Source organism: Oryx dammah, unplaced genomic scaffold (assembly GCF_014754425.2).
Source record: "Oryx dammah isolate SB20612 unplaced genomic scaffold, SCBI_Odam_1.1 HiC_scaffold_18, whole genome shotgun sequence".
Lineage (NCBI taxonomy): Eukaryota > Metazoa > Chordata > Mammalia > Artiodactyla > Bovidae > Oryx > Oryx dammah.
Window position 1 is genome coordinate 93,124,243 of NW_024070202.1, and position 14,971 is coordinate 93,139,213.

Below are 14,971 nucleotides of genomic sequence, written 5' to 3' on the forward strand. Positions count from 1 at the left end.
ACAGCCAGGGCATTACCGTCACAGGAGGGGCAGCAGGGCCCCTGGCGCGGGTGGGTGCAGGGCACGGGCGGGCAGGGCAGTCTCTGGCAGGACGCCGAGCCGTCCAGGCAGAGGCAGCGGCGGCAGGGGTCGTCGGGCGGGGAGAAGTGCTCCTGGTGGCGGGCGGGGACCAAGCCCCCCGGCCGAGGGCAGCCCGAGGGGGCGGCTGAAGGGGAGAGCCTCCATCAGCAAGCTGCGGAGGGGATCCACCCTGGAGAGGCGGCGAGGGGCGCAGCGCCTACCCGGGCACCGTGGGCAGCACTCTCTGGGCAGAAGGACCGGCTCTGGGCAGGGCAAGGGCGGGCAGCGGCGCGCCAGGCACTGCACGGTGCCTCCCTGCAGGTGGACCAGGCCAGGGCCAGTTAGCGTAGGAGGTGGAGGAGACCCCACGCCTTCCCACCCTGATCTTGGCTGACCTCGCCTGGTCTCCCCAAGCCCCGCCCTCCCCCCCGACTCTTCCTCCCAAGCCCCGCCCTCCCCGACTCCTCCTCCCAAGCCCCGCCCTCCCTCGCCGACTCCTCCTCCCAAGCCCCGCCCTCCCCCGACTCCTCCTCCCAAGCCCCGCCCTCCCTCGCCGACTCCTCCTCCCATCCAGACGGCAGACTCACCAGACAGTGACACAGGCGGCAGGGGTCAGAGGGGTGGGGGAAGTCGGCCCCGTTGGGGTACTCTTTCCCAGCAAAGGCACAACCTGGAGGACAGGGCAGCTAGAGGCCCGGGAGAGGCCCTCCTCCCCCAAGGGCACGCTGCCTTCTCCAGCCCTAAAGGCCAAGCAATCCCGGAAACCACCCCCTATTCTGCTCGCCTCACCGTTGCAGTTGTTGTGGCAACAGACACCAGGCAGAGGGTGGGCACAGGAGGTCCGGGGGCAGACCCGGGGTTGGCAGTGGGCATGGCCTTCCCGGCATTGGCATTCCTGGCAGGGATCTCGGGGATGCGAGAAGCGCTCACCATCCAAAAACACCTGTTTCTCCAGGACACAGTCTGCACAGTGGGGAGGGGGGTGGGCAGGATGGGGGCACAGAGACAGGGCAAGGAGCAAGCTGACAGCCCCTCCCGCCTTGAGTCCAGAGCCACTGCGGAAGTGCCACTTGGAAGCTGTCCGCGTGGAGGGAGAGGAGGAGGAGGGGCTGTGTACACACGCAAGGGTATCTCTGTGAGCACACGCGCATGTGTGTATGTGTGTAGTCCCTTTACCTGCAGGCAGATGTGTGTGCCTCTGAGGGTGAAGAGCTGAAGGGCTAGTGCACGTGCCTGCCTGCGTTTGTGATTTGCGCCCCAAACACTTTCCATGTGGGTGGGGATCAGGGCACACCACATCCCAGCTCCCAGCCCATGGTATGGAAAACTTGAACACTTGTCATCTGAACCAGTCTTGTACAGGTAGATACACGAGATCCGGGTGTGTGGGCAGTGGAAGAGGAAGTAGTACAAGATGGGAGAGAAGGGTGGGTGTAGTAACACTAAGGGACAAACAGATGTCTACCCTGTCTCCCACCCCTGCCTTGTGAGTTCCAGAGAGTTCCAAGCTGGGTCAGACTGAAAACAATTCAGAAAGCCATTTCTGTCTAAAGTTAGGGCTAGGGTTAGGCCCCAGGGTGGGGGGCTTCCCTGATAGCTCAGTTGGTAAAGAATCTGCCTGCAATGCAGGAGACCCCGGTTTGATTCCTAAGTCGGGAAGATCTGCTGGAGAAGGGATAGGCTACCCACTCCAGTGTTCTTGGGCTTCCCTTGTAGCTCAGCTAGTAAAAAATCTGCCTGCAATGAGGGAGACCTGGGTTAAATCTTGGGTTGGGAAGATCCCCTGGAGAAGGGAAAGGCTATCCACTCCAGTATTCTGGCCTGGAGAATTCCATGGACTGTATAGGCTATGGAGTAGCAAAGAGCTGGACACGACTGTGCGACTTTCACTTTCACTAAGGGCCCAAGGGGCCATGGAGTGTTAGAGTCAAGGGTCTCCCGAGCCACACAGGTGCAGTAAGTACATACCTGGGCACCTGGGGCAGCATTGGCCGGGTCCACTCTGAGGCCTGGCACAGGTTGTGGGATGGCAGTTGACCAAGGAGCACGTCACGGTCCCATCCTGGGAGCAGGTGAGAGGGCAATGGCGGTGGGTCCTGGGAGGGGCTGAGCCGGGCAGCGGCAAGCCTGGGGAGGTACCTCGCAGCGGCAGGTGTGGCAAGGGTCTGCATCTGTGAAGTTCTGCCCATTGGCGTACACTTGGCCGTGGTAAGTGCAGCTCTCACAGCTGGGGCAGCAGGCACCTGGGCAGGGCAGGTGGGTCAGAGCCCTACCTATCAAGGTGAACTGGTCAAGGCACAGGGGAGAAAGCTAGCTCGGGGCAGGGCACTCACCTGGGGGCTGGGTGGGGTGCTGGCAGGGAGCTGGGGAGCAGAGCAAAGTCCCACACACAGGTACCCCAGCTTGACAGGAGCAGGTTGTGCAGGGCTGGCCATCAGGCTCCCACTGGACACCCTCAGCAAACTCCTCTCCATCAAGCACACAGACTACAGTGGTGTGAGGCAGGAAAAGGGTGTCACCATGGCAACCCAGGCACCTCCATCCATCCATGTCCTTCCCAGATCACCCAGAACCCTTACCAGGACCCCAGCTTCGCCATCCCCACAGCAGCCTCTGAACCCACTCTGGAATGGCTGGTGGACTTAGGGATGTGCCCCACTCCCCTTACTGTGAAGAAACACTCCTGGCTGCTGGGAGCAGCACCCTTTCATGGTTGTCCCCCGCCCCGTCCCCCAGTATACACACCTGAGCAGAGCTGGGGGCCGGAGTCAGGCAGGGTGCAGGGCATGCCTGGGCACTCGCGCTCCTCGCAGGAGACCTCGCCAGCCTAGGAGGGAGGCTGGGTGAGAGGCCCTCAGGGGACAAGACAGACCTGGTATGTGAGACAGCAGGACTGCCTACCTGGCAGGAGCAGCGGACACAGCGGCCACTCTCTTGGAGCTGGAATGTCTCCTGGTTCTGATACTGGTGTCCCTGGTACTCACAGCCTGGACAGGATGACAGAGGGGCAGGGGGACAGGGCTGGAGGCTGATGGGGAAGCCTCACCAAACCCGAGGCCTCTACCCCCCATCCTGATAAGGACAGTCACACGTGTCCTCCAGGAAGGCCTGCCTGCCAACCTCTGCCGGCCCCCAGGTGCCCAGCATGCCATGAGGCGAGGTGAGAATTCGTCCCTCACCCTTGGTGACAGAGCTTAGGTTGGTTCAAGGGGGCTTCTGTAGGTTCAGTGGAGGGAACCACTCCCACCCCCAGACCCAGAGCCTCTCCTGGGGCAGCGGCTAGCCCTCCCCCTGGAGACTGGAACCCTCACTCACTGTCACAGACAGGGCAGCACTCCCCCAGGGTCCTGCCTGGGTGTCTGCAGGGCGTGGGTGGGCAGGGCCGAGGCTCACACTGGACACTCCCATTCTGCCAACAAGGCCTGGTCAGCATGCGAGAGGCAGGCCCAGACGCCAGCCCCTCCCCGCCGGCGGGCAGCCACACTCACGGCACAACGGCAGTGCGAGCAGGGGTCCCCAGAGCCCACGGGCTCCCCGTTGCGGTAGTCCCGCCCATTTAGGAAACAGCCTGTTGGGAAGATGGTGCCTGAGACCCTCCTCAGGGCTGCATGCCAGTCAGTGTCCTGGTCTTCTCAGGAGGCCTGTGATAGGCTGTCCATCCGCTTTCCGATCCTCCTACCCCCTGCTGACTCACCATCACACACTGGGCAGCAGGTGCCCGGGAGGGGCCGGGCAGGGTATGGGCACAGACTGGCACATTCCCGCTGGTGGCACCGGATGTGGCCCTCCTGTGGGGGACAGAGGAAGGGGCCATCAGAATGCAGCCAGGTAGCAGAAACAGCCTTCAGGTCCCAGCTATCCATTTACTAGATGTTGTTATGAGCAAATTGTGTCCCCCTTCATATTCTTATGTTGCAGTCCTAACTCCATCAGAATGTGACCTTATTTGGAAACAGAGTCGTAGCAGATGTAATCACATAAGATGAGGTGAGACTGGAAGAGGGTGGCCTCTGATCCATGACTGGTGTTCTTTTAAAAAGGGGAAATTTGGACACAGACACACACAGGGAGAGCAGCAGGTGGAGACGAAGGCAGAAGCCACAGGGTGCCAAGGATTGCCAGCCAGCCGCCAGAGCTGGAGAGGGGCCTGGAACAGTCTCCCTGACAGTTCTCAGTCAGAACCAACCCTGCCAGCACCTCAATCTTGGACTTCTGCCTCCAGAACCATGAGAGGACCAATTTCTGTTTAAGCTACTCTGTTTGTGGCACTTTGTTACACAGCCCTAAACACAAATGCAGATGTATAACCTGGCATGTCACCTAAAGTTCTCTGTGACTCAGTTTACTCATCTGGAAAAAAAAGAGAATGATCCTATTTGCAGGAATAGAAATGCAGACGTAGAGAATGGACCTATGGCACGGGGGAAGGGGTGGGGGAGGGGAGGATGGCATGAGCCCACCAGGCTCCCCCATCCCTGGGGATTCTCCAGGCAAGAACACTGGAGTGGGTTGCCATTTCCTTCTCCAATGCAGGAAAGTGAAAAGTGAAAGTGAAGTCACTCAGTCGTGTCCAACTCTTTGCGACCGCATGGACTGCAGCCTACCCGGCTCCTCCGTCCATGGGATTTTCCAGGCAGGAGTACTGGAGTGGGGTGCCATTGCCTTCTCCGGAGATATGTGCACTACCATGTGTAAATAGCTAGCTGGTGGGAAGCTGCTGCGATAGCACAGGGAGCTCAGCTCGGTGCTCCGTGATGACCTAGAGCAGTGGGAGAGGCTCAAGAGGGAGGTGACGTGTATACGTATAACTGATTCTAGTCTAGTCAAAGTTATCGTTTTTCCAGTAGTCATGTATGGATGTGAGAATTGGACCATAAAGAAAGTTGAGCCCTGAAGAATTAATGCTTTTGAACTGTGGTGTTGGAAAAGACTCTTGAGAGTCCCTTGGGCTGCAAGGAGATCAAACCAGTCAATCCTAAAGAAAATCAGTCTTGAATATTCATTGGAAAGACTGACGCTGAAGCTGAAACTCCAATACTTTGGCCACCTGATGGGAAGAACTGACTCATTGGAAAAGACCCTGATGCTGGGAAAGATTGAAGGCAGGAGGAGAAGGGGACGACAGAATGAGATTTTGGATGGCATGACCAACTTGATGGACATGAGTTTGAGGAAGCTCCAGGAGTTGGCGATGGACAGGGAAGCCTGGTGTACTGCAGTCCACAGGGTCGCAAAGAGTTGGACACGACTGAGGGACTGAACTGATAGCTGATTCACTTTGTTGTACTGCAGAAACCAACACAACATTGTAAAGCAATTAAACTCCAATAAAGAACATTTTAAATAATAAAATAAAATAATTTTTAAGGAGACAATAATAGTCCTGTCCTCATAGACTTGTATGGGCATAAGATAAGTGTGTGGTGTGGCATCCACCTCCAGAAGCTGACACTTAACTAACACTTAGCTGCTACGACTCCCCATGGTCTTTCCCAGACAGACCCAGTCCCTGGAGTTCACACCTATACCTGGGCTTGCTACCTCCAGCCCCATAAGTGTCTGGGCAGCCAGTGACTCTCTCACAGGTGGGGTAGGGATTTGGGTGTCAGTGTGAACAGGGAGGGGAAGCACATGGTAACAAGGGGGTGGGTGCACCATGGCCTTCACAGTGGAGTCCTTCGTCCTTGGTGAGCTGTCAGGAAGCTCAGTGGCTCTGGCTTCAGCCCTCTGAATCATAGCCCTTCTTGGCGTGCACCCTGCCTGGACGTGAGGCCTTCGTGTCCCTGCCTTTCTCCCCTAGGCTTTGCCCTGACTCTTCCCTATATCTGGTGTCTTAGTCCATTCAGGCTACTGTAATAAAAATCCTGTAGTCTGGGTGGCTTACAAACAACAAAAAATTTAGTTCTCACTGTTTGGGAGGCCAGGGAGTTCAAAATAAAGGTGTTAGGAGTTTCAATGTCTGGTGAGAGGCCCGTTCCTGCCTCAAGCATGAGTGCCTGCTAAGTCACTTCAGTCATGTACAACTCTTAGAGATGCTTTGGACGGTAGCTTGTCAGGCTCCTCTGTCCATGGTCTTCTCCAGGCAAGAATACTGGAGTGGGTTGCCATGCCCTCCTCCAGGGGATCTTCCCAGTCCTGCTGTATTCTTGCTTGTGTCCCCCACATGGTGAAAGGGGCAAGAGAGCTCTCTGGGGCCTTTTTTCATTTTTGGCTGTACTTGCTGTGCTCTGTGGCACACACAATCTTAGTTCCCCAACCAGGGATCAGACCTGTACCCCGTGCCGTGGAAGTATGGAGTCTTAACTACAGGACCACCAGGGAAATCCCTCTGGGGTCTTTTTTTTTTTTTTTTAAATAAAGGCACTAATCCTATTCATTACTTTGCCAACAAAAGTCCATCTAGTCAAAGCTATGGTTTTTCCAGTAGTCATGTATGAATGTGAGAGTTGGACTATAAAAAAAGGCTGAGTGCCGAAGAATTGATGTTTTGAACTGTGGTGTTGGAGAAGACTCTTGAGAGTCCCTTGGATTGCAAGGAGATCAAACCAGTCAATCCTAAAGGAAATAGTCCTGAATATTCATTGGAAGGACTGATGCTGAAGCTGAAGCTCCAATACTTTGGCCACCTGATGCAAAGACCCAACTCTTTAGAAAAGACCCTGATGTTGGGAAAGATTGAAGACAGGAGAAGAAGGGAATGACAGAGGACAAAATGGTTGGATGGCACTATCGACTCAATGGACATGAGTTACAGCAAGCTCTGGGAGATGGTGATGGACAGGGAAGCTGGTGTGCTGTGGTCCATGGGGTCAAAAAGAGTTAGACATGACTGAGCAACTGAACAGCAACAAAATCCCATTCATGAGGGCTCTACCCTCTAGAAGTAATCACCGCCCAAAGGCCCCACCTCCTAGTAGCATCATGTAGGGGTTAAAATGTCAACATATGAATCTGAGGGGGTCACACAGACATTCAGTCTATATAGCACCTGGAGTGTGCCCCCATTCCTCCCTGCTCAAATCTTACTCACTCATTCAGACCTAAGTAAACACCACCCCACCCCGAAGTTTTTCTAGATCTGTGCTGCCCAATGGAAATATAACACAAACCACATATGTCATTTAAAATTCCCTGGTAGTTAAAATTCAAAAAGAAAAAGAATCAGATGGAACTAAATGTTAACATTATATTCCACTCAAACCAATATATCCAAGAAGTTATTTCAACATGTAATCAACATGAAGTGTTAAGAGACATTTTATGCTTCTTTCTCTCATAATACGTCTTTGAAATCCAGTGCTTAGTCTACCCTTTAAGCCCATCTCAAACAGGACGGTCACATTTTGAGGGCTCAGTGTCCACACGGAGTGGCTCCGGACATCTCAGATCAACTGTATTTCTCCGTCCCTGGAGTTTGTGCCCCCGTCACATCCTGCCTGCCCAGCCTCACTCCTCCTGTAACCTGAAGCACCTTGGTTTGGGTTCACAAACATGCTGCCCACGTACTGTGCTTGGAACTGGACATACGGGGCGCAACCCCTTTCCCAGCCTCATGGTCTCCAGAATTAGGTCTCCTCCATCTCTGTCCCCTCACAGGGCCTTTTGGGACGTGTTCAGTGGAGTGAAGGAATGAATCTGGGTGACCCGGGGTCGGGGAGTGGTGGGGGAGACCCAGGAGCAGCATGGGGACTCACCAAGCACTCACAGATCCAGCAGGGGTCCCCAGGGGTGGTCCACTCTTGGCCATGCTCCCAGTGAGAACCATTTTCTGTGCAGCCTTGAGCTGGGGGAGACAGGCAGAGAGGAAGCCTGGTGGAAATTTCAGCCAGACCCTCCCTCCTCCACATGCCCTCTGAGGGTCCTCCTCGGAGCCTAAACCCAGCCAGATCCTGCCTCTGCCTGGACCCCTTGCCCCGGCTTCCCAGCACCCCAGGCAGGGTCAAGCCCAAGCTCCTCGGCCTGACTTTCTAGGTCTTCGAGGGCCAGCATGGCCACGCCCACCTGTCTCTGGCCCCTCCCCACCTCTCAGTGTAAGCCACGCCCACCTGCCTGCACCTTCCCAACCAACACACGCCCACCTCACATGGAGGGTTAGTCCCAAGCTGCCCTCTCTTCCTGGCAGCCCCTCTGCCCTTCACCTAGCGAACTGCTCTTTAGCCTTGAGGTTCAGTCCGGACCCACCACCCCCAGGACGCCCTCCCTTCCGTGCCCAGGTTGGACTAGGTCTCCACTAGGTCTCCTTCCTCTGAGTTTCCATAGTATCTGTGTATAATCTAATCCCGCCTTTGCCAGTCCTAGTTTGTGACTCAGTGTCACCCTCTAGTGGTCTGCCTCGAGGGTCCACCGGGTGCCTGCACAAAGCAGGTAATAATCAATGTTTATTGAGGTATACAGTATCATTATCCCCTCTTACAGATGGGGAACTGAGGCACGGAGTAACTCCCTCAGAGGCACACAAGCGCTAAGTGTCAAGGGCAGAACTTGGAGCAGGTGTGGTCAGGCACGGCTCCCCCGCTGACGGGACCCCCAGGTCAGGGGTCTGCAGAGTGGGCTCTGGGTTGACGAAACAGCCTAAAAGCCCCACCTGGAGCTCCACCAGGGAAGGGGCAGGGGCTCTCACCTTGGCAGGTCGGGCAGCAGTGCCCAGGCCTCCGGACTGGCTTGGGGCAGGGGATGGGCGGGCACTTCGTGGGCACGCAGCGAACCAGGCTCCTCTGTAACACACCCACAGCTGGGCTGCCTCTGGCTCTGGCTCCCAGAGAGAGCAGGCTGGGCCACAGGGTGGGGAGGATCTCTCTGGCACCAGGCCTTGGGAGGTATGTGAGGGGCTGAAAGAGTGGCAGGTGTGGCCCAGAGCAGGCGCAGGTATCCCACGAGGAGCAGGGCCTGGGCAAAGGTTTGGAGGACTTACCAGGCAGGAGCACTGGAGACAAGGGTTGGAGCTGGACTGGAAGTTGGCCCCTTCCTCGTAAAGCTGCCCCTCATACTCACAGCCTGGGGAGGATTGCCAGAAAGACAAGCTGGTCAGCAGAGAGCAAGGTGGGTGGTCATCACCCAGGGGAAGGCATGACCCCAAGTAGGTACGGAACCCTCTGGGGCTGAGGCCAGGATCGGGGGCGGGGTGGACAAGACAAGGGCAGGTCACCTGGCCGGCAGACGGGGCAGCACTCCCCAGGTGGGGTGTAGCTCTCCAGGCAGTTGAGCTCTGAGCATGAGGGCCCCTGGCACCGCACTGTCCCTGCCTGCAGGACAGACACTGAGCCCTCCTTCCTTCTCCACTGCCCAAGCTGAATGGAGGCCTAGATAGCTCCAGGGCTCCATGCCAGGGTGGCAGCAGCAGCCCTGCCTGGCCCCCAGGTCAGGCTTAGCACTGCCAGGCCTGGGGTATACCAGACAGCAGGGACGTAGGTGGTAGTTGGGGCCAGGCTCTGATTCCTTTACCTGGCAGGTGCAGATAACACAGCGCTCCAATTGCCACGTTTCCCCATCTCTGTGGCCTCCAGGGCAGCCTGCAAAACCAGGGCCATGCCCTCAAGTAAGGGACCCAGAGAACTGGGGCAAAAGACAAGGACGAAACATCAAAGGGGCACTGTTCAGGTGAGAATCAGATTTCTATATTTACTACAACATTTCAGCAGATGGCAGTATAGTGTCTGACTCTAATATCAGTAGGTCCATCATTTTACAGCACATGGAAGCAGTGAGGGAAGAGTGACTTTTTAAAAATTTCACCAAAGACGCCATCAGTTCAGTTCAGTTCCGTTCCGTTGCTTAGCCATGTCTGACTCTTTGCGACCCCATGGACTGCATGCCAGGCCTCCCTGTCCTTCACCATCTCCCGGAGCTTGCTCAAACTCATGTCCATTGAGTCAGTGATGCCATCCAACCATCTCGTCCTCTGTCATCCCCTTCTCCTCCTGCCTTCAATCTTTCCCAGCATCAGGGTCTTTTTAAATGAGTCAGCTCTCTAAGACATCATATGGGCTAGCAATGGCCCTGAGGCACCATTTATCTTACAAGCTATGTGCTGTGTGTGTGTGTGTGTGTGTGTGTGTGTGTGTGTGTGTCCCTTTTCACTGAGATCTAATGACTCCAAAGACATTACTCCTCATCTCATCTTGGCCAAGACTTTCAGGCTACACTGCCAGACCTCAACCAGTGCCTGGGCCGCTGTCCCACCTTTCAAACTACCAGCTGCTATTCTTCCTGCAGTACGGTTGCCAGATAAAATATAGGATACCCACTTAAATGTGAATTTCAGATGAACAACACAAAATTTTTTAGTATAAGTACACCGAAAATATTGCACAATTCAGTTCAGTCGCTCAGTCGTGTCCTACTCTTTGCAACCCCATGAATCGCAGCACGCCAGGCCTCCCTGTCAATCACCAACTCCTGGAGTTCACTCAGACTCATGTCCATTGAGTCGGTGATGCCATCCAGCCATCTCCTCCTCTGTCGTCCCCTTCTCCTGCCCTCAACCTTTCCCAGCATCAGGGTCTTTTCCAATGAGTCAATTCTTCTCATGAGGTGCCCAAAGTACTGGAGTTTCAGCTTTAGCATCATTCCTTCCAAAGATATCCCCGGGTTGATCTCCTTCAGAATGGACTGGTTGGATCTCCTTGCAGTCCAAGGGACTCTCAAGAGTCTTCTCCAACACCACAGTTCAAAAACATCAATTCTTCGGCGCTCAGCTTTCTTCACAGTCCAACTCTCACATCCATACATGACCACTGGAAAAACCATAGCCTTGACTAGACGGACCTTTGTTGGCAAAGTAATATCTCTGCTTTTCAATACACTATCTAGGTTGGTCATAACTTTCCTTCCAAGGAGTAAGCGTCTTTTAATTTCATGGCTGCAGTCACCATCTGCAGTGATTTTGGAGCCCCCAAAATAAAGTCTGACACTGTTTCCACTGTTTCCCCATCTATTTCCCATGAACTGATGAACGTGAACCAGATGCCGTGATCTTTGTTTTCTGAATGTTGAGCTTTAAGCCAACTTTTTCACTCTCCTCTTTCACTTTCATCAAGAGGCTTTTTAGCTCCTCTTCACTTTCTGCCATAAGGGTGGTGTCATCTGCATATCTGAGGTTATTGATATTGATTCCAGCTTGTGCTTCTTCCAGCCCAGCGTTTCTCATGATGTACTCTGCATAGAAGTTAAATAAGCAGGGTGACAATATATAGCCTTGATGTACTCCTTTTCCTATTTGAAACCAGTCTGTTGTTCCATGTCCAGTTCTAACTGTTGCTTCCTGACCTGCGTATAAATTTCTCAAGAGGCAGGTCAGGTGGTCTGGTATTCCCATCTCTTGAAGAATTTTCCACAGTTTATTGTGATCCACATAGTCAAAGGCTTTGGCATGGTCAATAAAGCAGAAATAGATGTTTTTCTGGAACTCTCTTGCTTTTTCCATGATCCAGTGGATGTTGGCAATTTGATCTCTGGTTCCTCTGCCTTTTCTAAAACCAGCTTGAACATCTGGAAGTTCACGGTTCATGTACTGCCGAAGCCTGGCTTGCAGAATTTTGAGCATTACTTTACTAGCGTGTGAGATGAGTGCAATTGTGCAATAGTTTGAGCATTCTTTGGCATTGCCTTTCTTTGGGATTGGAATGAAAACTGACCTTTTCCAGTCCTGTGGCCACTGCTGAGTTTTCCAAATTTGCTGGCATATTGAGTGCAGCACTTTCACAGCATCATCTTTCAGGATTTGAGATAACTCAACTGGAATTTCATCATCTCCACTAGCTTTGTTCATAGTGATGCTTTCTAAGGCCCACTTGACTTCACATTCCAGGATGTCTGGCTCTAGGTGACTGATCACACCATCGTGATTATCTTGGTTGTGAAGATCTTTTTTGTACAGTTCTTCTGGGTATTCTTGCCACCTCTTCTTAATATCTTCCGCTTCTGTTAGGTCCAGACCATTTCTGTCCTTTATTGAGCCCATCTTTGCATGAAATGTTCCCTTGGTATCTCTAATTTTCTTGAAGAGGTCTCTAGTCTTTCCCATTCTGTTCTTTTCCTCTATTTCTTTGCATTGATCGCTGAGGAAGGCTTTCTTATCTCTCCTTGCTATTCTTTGGAACTCTGCATTTAGATGCTTATATCTTTCCTTTTCTCCTTTGCTTTTCGCTTCTCTTCTTTTCACAGCTATTTGTAAGGCCTCCTCAGGCAGCCATTTTGCTTTTTTGCATTTCTTTTCTACGGGGATGGTCTTGATCCCTGTCTCCCGTATAATGTCATGAACCTCATTCCATAGTTCATCAGGCACTCTGTCTATCAGATCTAGTCCCTTAAATCTATTTCTCACTTCCACTGTATAATCATAAGGGATTTGATTTAGGTCATACCTGAATGGTCGAGCAGTTTTCCCTATTTTCTTCAATTTGAGTCTGAATTTGGTAATAAGGAGTTTATGATCTGAGCCACAGTCAGCTCCTGGTCTTGTTTTTGTTGACTGTATAGAGCTTCTCCATCTTTGGCTGCAAAGAATATAATCAATCTGATTTCGGTGTTGACCATCTGGTGATGTCCATGTGTAGAGTCTTCTCTTGTGTTGTTGGAAGAGGGTGTTTGTTATGACCAGTGCGTTCTCTTGGCAAAACTCTATTAGCCTTTGCCCTGCTTCATTCCACATTCCAAGGCCAAACTTGCCTGTTACTCCAGGTGTTTCTTGACTTCTTACTTTTGCATTCCAGTCCCCTATAATGAAAAGGACATTATTTTTTGGGTGTTAGTTCTAAAAGGTCTTGTAGGCCTTCATAGAACCGTTCAACTTCAGCTTCTTCAGCATTACTGGTTGGGGCATAGGCTTGGATTACTGTGATATTGAATGGTTTGCCTTGGAAACAAACAGAGATCATTCTGTCGTTTTTGAGATTGCATCCAAGTACTGCATTTCAGACTCTTTTGTTGACCATGATGGCTACTCCATTTCTTCTAAGGGATTTCTGCCCGCAGTAGTAGATATAATGGTCATCTGAGTTAAATTCACCCATTCCAGTCCATTTTAGTTTGTTGATTCCTAGAATGTCGACATTCACTCTTGCCATATCCTGTTTGACCACTTCCAATTTGCCTTGATTCATGGACCTGACATTCCAGGTTTCTATGCAATATTGCTCTTTACAGCATCGGACCTTGCTTCTATCACCAGTCACATTGCACAGGACATACTTTAAAAAATATGTGCTATTTATCTAAAATTCAAATATAACAGGGCATCCTGTTTTTATTTGCTGAACCTGAAAACCTTATCTTCCTAACTATGAGCTAGTAATACTTCCCAGCAGTCACTGCCTCCACTTCCACCCAGCTCTCTTCATGTCACTGGCCCATGGCCTTCCTAGTCTCCTAAAACTCAGAGTCCACTGTTCCATGGCATACAACCATGTTCCTTAGGAACAACCTTCCTTCTGCAGCCCGCTGTCGTCTCTGGCTCCATGCCCAGACCACTGAGCATGTAATAACCCCCTACCTGGTCTTCCTGCATCTAGCCCATACCAGATGAATATTCCAAAAACGCCTCTTGGAACATGCCACACTCTGGCTCTGCAGCCTTCAGTGGCTCCCATTGTCCACAAAAGAATGTCCAAACTGCAAGGCTTATAGCAGCCTGTTCCCACTGGCCTTCCCAGGCTGATTTGCTGTGACACACGTCTCCGCATTCTGGTGCACAGAGGACCCTCTTTCTGAGGAAACCCCACTCTCCCTTGAAGACCCAGCTTGGATGACCCGTTGTCCATAGAGCCCTCCCTGCTTTACTGCCCTCTCCTCTGGCAACCAGCCACTTACTACCTTTCTCTGCATCCTCTTAATCTGTTCACTGGCTCTTAAATCTTGTATTGCACTAGCTATATAAATTCATCTTCTCACTAGATTAGAAGCTCCTGGAGGGAACAAAGAAGATCATGTCAAGCCTTTGGCTCAGTCCCAGGCCAGAGGCAGCATTTGCTGACTTGCACTTCACTTCCAAACTCCCTAAACTGGAGCAAGCGGGCGGGCACCCTCTGGGCACATGGCAGGGGGCAGGCCAGGCTTGGGGGCCCCAGAACCAGTGTGGGAAGTGGGGCTGGGGCAGACAGGAAGCTGCGCGGGCTCACAGTGTGGGCAGCATGCTCCCGGCTCTGGGCAGGGTCCTCTTGGGCATGGCTTCTGGGTGCAAGTTACAGCTCCTTCCTGTGGGGAAGCAGGTGATGGAACTCTGGAGGGTGGTCCTCCAGAACCAAAACTTCCCCCCAGGCTGGGACCCACTGGAGGAGCAAGAGGCTGAGCGGGCTCAGAGTCTGCAGGCTACTCTTGGCCCGAGGGCAGAAAAGGGATGTCCTTCCCCCACCCCCATCATCTCCTGCCACTCTCAACCCTCGGAAACCAGCGCTTTCAAGAGCCACCCACATCTCCAGAGTGGGGAGATCCTGGGAAGAGAACCGAGGGCTTGCTATGGAGGGGTGAAGAAGGGAAGGCTGGAGGAAGATGGAGCCAAGCGAGGGAGAAGAGGCAGGTAGATGACAGGGACAGACGCATGAGTGGGGGACACTGAGGGTGCACAGGTAAGGAGCGGGTACAGGAGGATAAGAACCTCTCTGTGTGTGTTGCGGGGGTTGAGCTCCAGAAAGCACAACAATTTGGAATCAACTGAAGGCTGCCAGAGGCAAGGCTTGGAGGGATGGCAGGTAGAACCCCCTACTTCTAAACATTCTGCACACCAGCTGCAGTGACAGGCAGCTGAGGTGAGGGGCACAGGGGTGGGGTATCCTGGGGGTCCATGAGAACTCACCAGGCAGCGGCAGGTGGTGCAGGCATCTGGGGTGAAGGTCTCCCCATTGCCATAGGCCTGACCATTGTGGCTGCAGCCTAGGGAGGACACGGTGCTGTCACTCAAGGCCATATCCAAGCCCCA

The 14,971-nt window shown here is 53.1% G+C and overlaps 1 protein-coding gene across 1 annotated transcript in view; it reads right to left on the bottom strand.

Annotated features, from left to right (window-relative positions):
* LOC120877334 (kielin cysteine rich BMP regulator) overlaps positions 1–14,971 on the bottom strand; it is a 29,931-nt gene that overhangs the window by 13,774 nt on the left and 1,186 nt on the right. Inside the window, exons 3-21 of the mRNA XM_040259602.1 lie at positions 14,849–14,925; positions 14,175–14,250; positions 9,502–9,569; positions 9,206–9,302; positions 8,972–9,054; positions 8,681–8,774; positions 7,755–7,843; positions 3,755–3,848; positions 3,549–3,628; positions 3,376–3,469; positions 2,962–3,047; positions 2,806–2,887; positions 2,394–2,546; positions 2,200–2,303; positions 2,029–2,122; positions 850–1,023; positions 648–730; positions 282–375; positions 17–205 (exon numbers count right to left, since the gene is read on the bottom strand). Coding sequence (XP_040115536.1) covers positions 17–205; positions 282–375; positions 648–730; positions 850–1,023; positions 2,029–2,122; positions 2,200–2,303; positions 2,394–2,546; positions 2,806–2,887; positions 2,962–3,047; positions 3,376–3,469; positions 3,549–3,628; positions 3,755–3,848; positions 7,755–7,843; positions 8,681–8,774; positions 8,972–9,054; positions 9,206–9,302; positions 9,502–9,569; positions 14,175–14,250; positions 14,849–14,925 — 1,911 coding nt within the window. The remainder of the gene's footprint in view (positions 1–16; positions 206–281; positions 376–647; positions 731–849; positions 1,024–2,028; positions 2,123–2,199; positions 2,304–2,393; positions 2,547–2,805; positions 2,888–2,961; positions 3,048–3,375; positions 3,470–3,548; positions 3,629–3,754; positions 3,849–7,754; positions 7,844–8,680; positions 8,775–8,971; positions 9,055–9,205; positions 9,303–9,501; positions 9,570–14,174; positions 14,251–14,848; positions 14,926–14,971) is intronic.